The sequence below is a fragment of the Carcharhinus amblyrhynchos genome, chromosome 1 (genome assembly GCF_965287045.1).
Source record: "Carcharhinus amblyrhynchos chromosome 1, sCarAmb.v2.hapA, whole genome shotgun sequence".
In the NCBI taxonomy this organism is placed as follows: Eukaryota; Metazoa; Chordata; class Chondrichthyes; order Carcharhiniformes; family Carcharhinidae; genus Carcharhinus; species Carcharhinus amblyrhynchos.
The window spans coordinates 83207896-83216675 of NC_137324.1; the positions used below are offsets into that span (position 1 = coordinate 83207896).

At 39.2% G+C, this 8780-nt stretch overlaps 1 protein-coding gene across 4 annotated transcripts in view; it reads left to right on the forward strand.

The window, feature by feature from the left end:
• Positions 1-3744, forward strand: part of LOC145342511 (gamma-aminobutyric acid receptor subunit alpha-2-like) — a 235753-nt gene extending 232009 nt beyond the window's left edge. For all 4 annotated transcript variants that reach the window (XM_080188076.1, XM_080188081.1, XM_080188095.1 and 1 more), the window contains exon 10: positions 783-3744. In XM_080188076.1, the coding sequence (XP_080044202.1) occupies positions 783-1094 (312 nt within the window). In that variant the 3' untranslated portion in view covers positions 1095-3744. The remainder of the gene's footprint in view (positions 1-782) is intronic.
• The last annotated feature ends 5036 nt before the right edge of the window (positions 3745-8780 follow it).

Sequence of the window (8780 nt, forward strand, 5' to 3'; positions counted from 1 at the left end):
CCAGGTTTCCTGAAAGCACCCATTTGCCTTAGGTGGGCATATAATCAAAATGTTTAAGACCTCAATTAGAGGTCACTTTTGTAGAGGGACACAAGTTTTACATGGGGGTGGGGGGGGTGAAATGAGAGGGCAATCTTTGGCTGATGCACATTGCCATAATCAATGATCCCTATGGCTGAAAATGATACCTCCATCCCCCCTCCACATTGATGACCTTGATTGTTCACGGCCTTCTTTTTAAACATACTGCCTGCATCCATTCATAAGCACACCCATCATGCAGCACTCTCTAGGTTTCCCCCTGCCTGAGCAGTGTTTACTTCTCCTAGTGAGGTGAATAAATCTCTAGATGAAAATGCATTTTTATATTGTTAGTATTTTTATTTAACTCAAAGTTTGTTACTCTTGTCAGTAAAATAGCTAGAAATTCCATCATTTCCTTTACTTTATCAAACTTATTTTATCAAACAAGGTAATTGGCAAATGAATCACAGATGACATGAGGAATATGTTTTTTAATGCAACAAGTTGTTATAATCTGCAATCTGAAAGGATGGTGAAGCAGATTTAAAAAAGCACCTTGAAAAGAAAATTGGATAAATACTTGGAGAGGGACAGTTTTGAAGAAAAAAACAGGGGAATGGGACTAATTGGATAATCATTCCAAAGAGCCAGCATAGGTACAACATATTGAATGGCAGCCTCTTGTGCAGTGTCATTAACTAATTCTGTAGCAAAAATAACAAATAAATCAATGAATAAATTTCATTTACTTCCCACAGAAGAAAGAGAAGGCTTCTGTCATGAAGAAAAATAATGCTTATGCAGTTGCAGTTGCCAATTATGCACCCAATATCACCAAGGACTCAGCACTACCAACAATTGCAAAGAGTGCAACTGCAGAACCAAAAGAAGCCAAACCAGAGACCAAGCCACAGGAGGCCAAGAAAACATTTAACAGCGTAAGCAAAATCGACAGAATGTCCAGGATAATGTTCCCTGTTTTATTTGGAACTTTCAATTTAGTGTACTGGGCTACATATTTAAACAGAGAACTTGTTGTTAAAGGGATGAGCAATGATGCCTCAAAATAATCATTGATGCATTTTAAGGCATGTGGAATTTCTAAAGGGTGATGATGCCAAATACAACCTGTAATTGCTAATCTATGTACTTTGGTATGTTTATAGAAATAAGCCTTTATTTTGTCATGATTCACACACAGAAGAATTGCAAAGTCCACACCATCCGCAAGTTGATTTATAAAATGATTCATGCTACGGAATCAATGAAAGAACAGTTGGAACAAGATATTGGACACTAAAAGGATTAGTATCGACAAGAGACATTGAGTGGAATGGTGGTTTTGGGTGGGTAATTTTCAATTTGGCTTTCTCTGGGATTAACTTGGCGAAGCAAAGCGCTCACCTATCGTAGAGTTTGCTAGATTTCAGTTCCATGGAAAAGAATGGAATACAAATCAGTTAGGATTGGCAATTGTTGTACAATCACTCTGCCAGGTTACCACCCAGATGGCTAAATTGAAATTTATTTCACAGTGTGATGATGAAAACTTGGGTTCATACATTCAAATGGTTTGTGCCACACAACTGTTTACAAGGTTTTGCATTGCCGATACTTTAATATCAAAAGAGTTCATATGTTAGCACTTATTGGTTGAATTAAACAATTAGGTTACACTCCTGTCATTTTTTTATTGTAAAACCACATGTTATACGAAAGTGTTGATAGTTAACAGTAGTACTTAGTGATTTTTAATTTCCTGAGTCTAGTACACAATTTACATCGGTTCCAGTGCAAAACTTTTACTTGTAAAAAAAATTGTTTCTTATATACTTGCGAGAGATAGTTAATGTTTAAATAAACACAAGAACTAGGTTTCTCAAAAAAATCTCATAACACAACTTTAATGTTAACTTTATTGTATTTCTTCCACATTTGTTTTGTGCTGCCATTTTGGTTTTAATGTTAAATATGACGCATGTGATTTGGAGATTTGCATGGTGATACTGGTGCTGAGGTCACAGAGCACATTGTGTGACTTATCCAACAATGGCATCATACAATGCACAGAAAATCTGCCTCAGTAACCACATTAACATCTCTGAAATCCATTTTATCTTCTGAACCAACTTTACCAATGCAGAACCTTGAGGGATACAATAAAGAAAAATGAACTCAAAGCTGTGTTTGATAGATTTCCTTCTGTGAAGTCAATATTTTGACAGTTTTGTAGAAAAGCAAATCCATAAAAATAACAGGAGATTGCAATTTAATGAATTAAGTCATTTTCTTCTAGAGATATATGAGATGCACTTGGGTGACTGCAACTTTTAGAAGATAATAACCTTCTTAATTGGAAATGTGAATATTTTAATATGTTTTTCTGCAACTGACCAAATGGATTAATGCCAAGAACAGCAAGTAGCTCTTGGCTTCCACAGGATTTCTTCTTGCCGATGTGTTTATTTAAGATGATAAACAGCCGATCTTAACTTGAGCTTGAAATCTGGCATGAGTGGGCCGAAGCAGGTTTCAAACCATCTGCTCATTACTCCCACCAACCCCACTCCACCACCCCCTTCCTTCCAAAGAAGTCTGGGAGATATTAACTTCCTAATCTCATTTGCATTTCATAATTGACTTCCATCTTAATGCAGTGATCCAGACAAACAGAAGTCAAAACACCTGGAGAGTAAGACTCTGCCAAGGACCTAGGTAGCCCTTCTCCAGCAAAGTAGGTAACAAAATAGACAGTTGGGCAGGTCAGGAGATGCCCAAATTATCATTATCAGAGCTTCTTGGCCCACAAGGAATCTTTAAAAATCAACAATGTAATTTCTGACTTAGGTCTCCTATGGGCAGAATATTCACTGCTGCCAGAGTCAGCAGACAAGTTGGATAATGTACAGACCCTAGTTTTTCACGGTATAAACTATATGTGCATCCCAGTGATGTAATTGTAATGGACCAATCCCACACTTGTAAAGGGCCAAGAGGTCTTCTAATGCCTGAATTCAGGCACGTAAATATTGGGAGATGTGGGAACACATCAGGACTGCTTCTCAAGACCCACTCCACCACCTCTTCAGAGATAAGCAGGTTAAAATTTAATTTCTTCTCCCTTCATTTGGTTTAAGTGAGAAATTTCATCAAATGCAATTAATTCAGGCTGGTGCCCAAAAGGCCTCATATTCAATATTGAGTCTGATTTAAAAGTAAGTGCCAAACTCCTGCTTGCCATTTGAGGAGCGTGATCAATTAGTAAACTCCCTGAGGCTTTTTTATTGAGCAAGCAAGGCATTCTAAGAACCACTGGTTAAGCTGCACAATGCCTGATTCAACTGGGTGAAGCATTAGCAACAGAAGAGCACTTTTTTATACAAGAATTTTGCACTTGGGGCCTGACAACAGGATGCCAATATAAGTTTTTAAGTATTTATCTTTCAGACAGGCAGCCAGAATGACTGAAAATCACCCAGACCATTATTTAATCGGGTACACATTTGGTGCAGGACTGGCACAGCAAATTGCAAAGTGAAATTTGGAGATTTAACACCCATTCTACACCAGTGTGGTATTGAGTTGAATTCTCCTATTATCAAAGCAACACTGTGGCGAAAGAGCACATAAAATGTAGAGGAGCTGGTTGGTTTGATTGACCTTATCATATTTCTGTGTTCTTATGCTGTGATGTTGTTATATTAAGTGATGCAAATTAAAATTTTGGACAGAAATCAATAGAAGAAAGAGAAAATGATGTTTTTTTCTAATACTTAATTAAGCTGCATACAGTTACTGATAAAATGATCTTTAATTAAGCTCAGAAACGACAATGGAAACTAGATCATCAACATACCTCAAATATTAACATGGTGGTGTTCTATCATCAATCTTGTTTTTTTTTCCAAACATTGGACTGCACAATAGTGAGACATTACTTCTCATTCAGATAATATGGCCTGATTAAATCAAATGCCTTAATTTACAGCTTTGGAAAACCCTCATTCCAATCCTTCCAGGTAGCACGGATTTTACCTTCATGAACTATCAATGCCACAAGAACCTTTAATTACACATATCCAATAATGAATGTGAATTGGGTGCATTACTCCAATTGACGATGATATAGATCGTATGCTGACTCGCTAAACAATGATGAATGAGAATATAATGTTATTCAGTAATTATAATTGGTAAAAGCTAATCGATAGAAATTCAATAGTCTAACTGATCCAGAAATGCATTATGTTAAATAAATTGAAAACTTTTCAGGTTCAGTAAAGCTGATATTTTTATATAGCTCAAAAGGCCTATACTTAATGTATTTTAAAAAGTAAGCAAGTGGGGTTAATAATGTTTTTACACTGATGTAGTAAACGCCACTTGTCCTTCAGTTTGTGAAAATGATTCATGCAACATGAAATTAAAATGGCAGGAATCCTGGTGATGTCTGAAAATTTCCAAACTTGGGAGTGAATTTCCCTTGGGGTTTTCAAGGTCATCCGTGGTTAGAATTTCTGTGGAGGAGTTCTTTGATTTTCTGTTGTCACAGAAGTGATCGATGGAAACCCCAGACAAACAGCAAGAATGTTGTTTTCCTCATTTTTCAGGGTTTCTGCTGAGATTATGATAAAAGGTCAGGAATTCTGCCGTTGAAAAGTTACCCCAATTTTTTACCTGGTATTTCAAATTTTGTTTATAAATTATACCTAACAGCAAATTATTTCTAAAAATTCAACCTGACCACAGTAATTTTGGTACTAAGATGTTGTTATGAGTAACTAACAGCATTTTTAGAAGTTATAACACTGGATTGAGTAGCTCAGACTCACAATTGGGTGAGCTTTCACTTAGGTTAGCAAATGCAACTTTAATGCAATTATAATTGTGAGTAGAAAGTTGGGGAATGGCTGTAGACCTACTGTCTGCTGTGGGATGCTGTTTGATTTTAATAGCCAATTCTGATTAACATTCAGTGGACCAGCTGTCCAGTTGAAATGGGTACAAAGTGGGAATTGGTTAGTTGCTGGCAGGCAAAGATCAGGTAGATGCCCGCCAGCACCCAGGTAAACCCATGGGTGGGGGTTGGCAGATGGGAGAGAATGAATTTCCACCAACCGTAACTTTGTCAGAAGATCTGAAAATAGTGGAAAATGACAGGTCAGTAGGAGAATCTGTGTGGAAGGTAAGTTGATGGGTAAGTGTTATTCAGAAATGTGCTTGTATTATCACAAACCATAGGGCTAACAATTGCTATGTATATATCACTGACCTTATTAAAGTTTGCAGAATCTTGCTTAAGTCCCAAGTTATACTAATGACAAGTGATCAAGCCTTTTCGGACACATTGTGGGCAGCCATCTGTCCCCAAAGGCTGCAAACTGCAATCATTCCAACTTCCAGCAAGGTTTCTGTAAATCAGAGTCCCAGTATACAATATGGCTGTTATTGCACACTCTGCATAAAGTTATAACAAGAGATTTCCCAGAAGGCAGTGATTGTTGGCTCCTTTATCTTTAATAGTTTGCAGTTGACTGGCTTGGTCGTCTTGTAGTGCAGTGGTAGCTTCCCAGCTGTGGGTTCAAGTCCAACCCCAGGACTTGATAGTAATGGAAGACGTGTTCATAATATGGCTAAACCTGCCACATTGATTATCAACCCGCAAATCTTCAGATATGCCCATGATAATAGTGGGGGACCTTCCTGTCAACTATCTGCAGAAGGTGGCAAATCACTGTGGTATCTTGTCAAGCAGAGCCATGGGCCAACACAAAAGTCCATGGTTACCAGTGCCTGTTCAGAGAGAGAGTTGACTAAAGCAAAAACAAACTTTACTCAAGAGATTCTAAAACATTGATTTAAAGTGATTTGATTAGTTGATCTATTTTGTTTGTGTCTGCTGCCCATTTTCAATTCATTATGTTTTGAAAATTTTCATTCTGCTTTGCTTTTGATAATTGGTATACCTATCCATCAAATTGTTATTGCAGGTTTATTATAAATATGAAATTGGAAGCACGCATTTATCGGTTTATACATCAACAAGGGGTGGGGTTCTTCAGTCCCACCAGCACAGGCACCATCTCAGGTGGGACAAGAAATCTTGGAGAGACTCTTGGCCACTCTCCACATTTTCCTGTCTTGCTTGCAATGCTGCTTGCAGGCAAGACAGAGATCAGAATGCATTGTGCGAAACGCATGCTACCTTTCTACATTGAGAGAGATACACATAACTCACAGTTCCTATGGCATGGCTAATAGCACTAATAGTATGTTGGACAACACACTTATAGCTCAAAACAGGAATATTACTTGATGTAATTCAAACTCTGATTCTGCTCAAGTTTTTCTATGTATATCAAGCTTAATTGCTATTAAGTAAACACTAAGTGAGTTTGTTCAAAATTTAATGATGACACAGGCTGCAGATGAGAAGTCAGGCTTTGTGTGAATGATAAAGTTGATTAAGAGACGGCAGACTTTCTGCTCTGGTATTTTCTAATTCTGGAAAGGTTTCTTTTGCATTCCAAGTGACCATGTTTTATATTATTTATGCTTTTCACTTTACTATCTACTTTCATATTAAAAGAAGAATATTCTGTTTATCAGATTTTGAAGTATTCAGAAATGTGAAATCAATAGTTGGTAATGAATTGGGCTGGTGTATTCTGACCCTGCACATTCTGTGAGCAGGACTGGCGCAGTCGGGTCAAAATCCTCTGAGCTTCAAAAAGCATGATTCATTCTGGCATGAACACGGTCTCTGATTTTCATTGACCATCGCCAATGACATGATCAAGTTCACACTCATAATGGACAAGAAACTGATTTTAATAAATTGTAATAAATTTGAATATGATTAAGTATTCCCCTCGCAAATTATCTCCTTTCATGGTATATTCATACCTCGCTGATGTGACCTGAGGGGACTCCTCTGGCGGTGCAGACGTAATTATAGCCTCCAGGGAGATGGACGTTGCCAGGCAGTGTTCTTTGGCATAGGTTGACAATGCCAGGTTGGCACTGCCAACCTGTGCAGAACAGGTCCTAGTGTGATCCCAATGGTGGGGCAGAGCAAGAACTGAGGGCGGTTGGGGTGCCAGCGATGATTTTGGGGTGGGGGATGCTGGTGATGATCACAGGGTTGGGGGTTGGGGGGTGGAGAGTGGTGGGGGTGAGGGGAGAGCCCTAGGCACTGGGGGTGGGGGGGGATGGTTATTTTTTGTTTGGCTTCGGGCGCCCACTGTGCAGCCAGTCTTGCCCACTCTCAAGTGTCCTGCCTCACCAGAGAGATAGTGTAAGCTACACCACTCATCTTCTTTACTCACAGAGTCTCAAAATCTGGAACGAAAATTGATCCAAGGAGCTGGAGAGTTTCACATCAGTTTCTGGTCAGAGCCTGACACTTTGAAAAATTTTGATAGGATTCCACTCAAAGTTGTGAACTTAAGGGTGGCAAATGTCCAAGTGAGTTAAAATGTGATTTCTTTTGACTTGATCTGATTTGATTTATTGTTGTCACGTGTTAATATACAGTGAAAAGTTTTTTTTCTTGTGTGCTATACAGACAAAGCATATTATATATAGAGAAAGAAAGGAAAGGGTGCAGAATGTAGTGCTACCGTCATAGCTAGGGTGCAGAGAAAGATTATCTTAATATGAGGCAGGCCCATTCAAAAATCTGATGGCAGAGGAGAGAAGCTGTTCTTCAATTGGTTGATACATGACCTAAGGCTTTTGTATCTTTTTCCCGACGGAAGGTTGTGGAAGGAGTGTATATGTGAGGGGCCCTTGATTATGCTGGCTACTTTTCCAAGACAGTGGGAAGGGTAGACAGAGTCAGTGGATGGGAGGTTAGTTTGCGTGATAGACTGGACTTCATTCACGACCCTTTGAAATTTCTTGCGGTATGGACAGAGCAGGAGCCATACCAGACTGTAATACAATCAAAAAGAATCCTTTCTATGGTGCATTTGCAGAGGTTGGCAAGAGTGTCGTGGACATGCCAAATTTCCTTAGCCTCCTGAGAAAGTAGAGGTGTTGGTGGGCTTTCTTAACTATACTGTGGGCGTGGAGGGACTATGACAGGTTGTTGGTGATCTGGACACCTTGAAACTTGAAGCTCTTGACTTTTTCCACTTCATCCTCAGTGTGCTTCCTGAAGTTGATGACTATCTCCTTCATTTTGCTGAAATTGAGAGAGAGATTATTGTTGCACCAGTTCACCAGTTTCTTTATCTCATTCCTATACTCTATCTCATCATTATTTGTGATCCAACAGTGGTGTCATCAGTAAACTTGAAAATCGAGTTGGCGAGGAAGTTGGCTACACAGTCATAAGTGTATAAGGAGGAGAGTAAGTGACTGAGGACACAGCCTTGTGGGGCACCAGTGTTGAGGATGATTGTGGGGGAGGTGTTGTTGCCTATTCTTAATGATTGCATTCTGTGGGTTAGGAAGTCTAGGATCCACTCGCAGAGGAAGGAGGCTAGCCCCAGGCCATGGAGTTTGAAGATGAGTTTTGTAGGAATAATGGTGTTGAAGCTGAGCCTAGTCAATAAGCGTGAGTCTGACACAGGTGGCTTTGTTATCTCAGTGTTCCAGGGTTGAGTGCAGGGCCAGGGAGATGGCTGTCTGCTGTGGACATGTTGCAGCGATAGGTAAACTGTAGTGGATCCAGGCAAGCTGGGAGGCTGGAATTGATTCATGCATTCAAAGCACTTTATAATGATGGATGTCAGAGTCACTGGGCGATA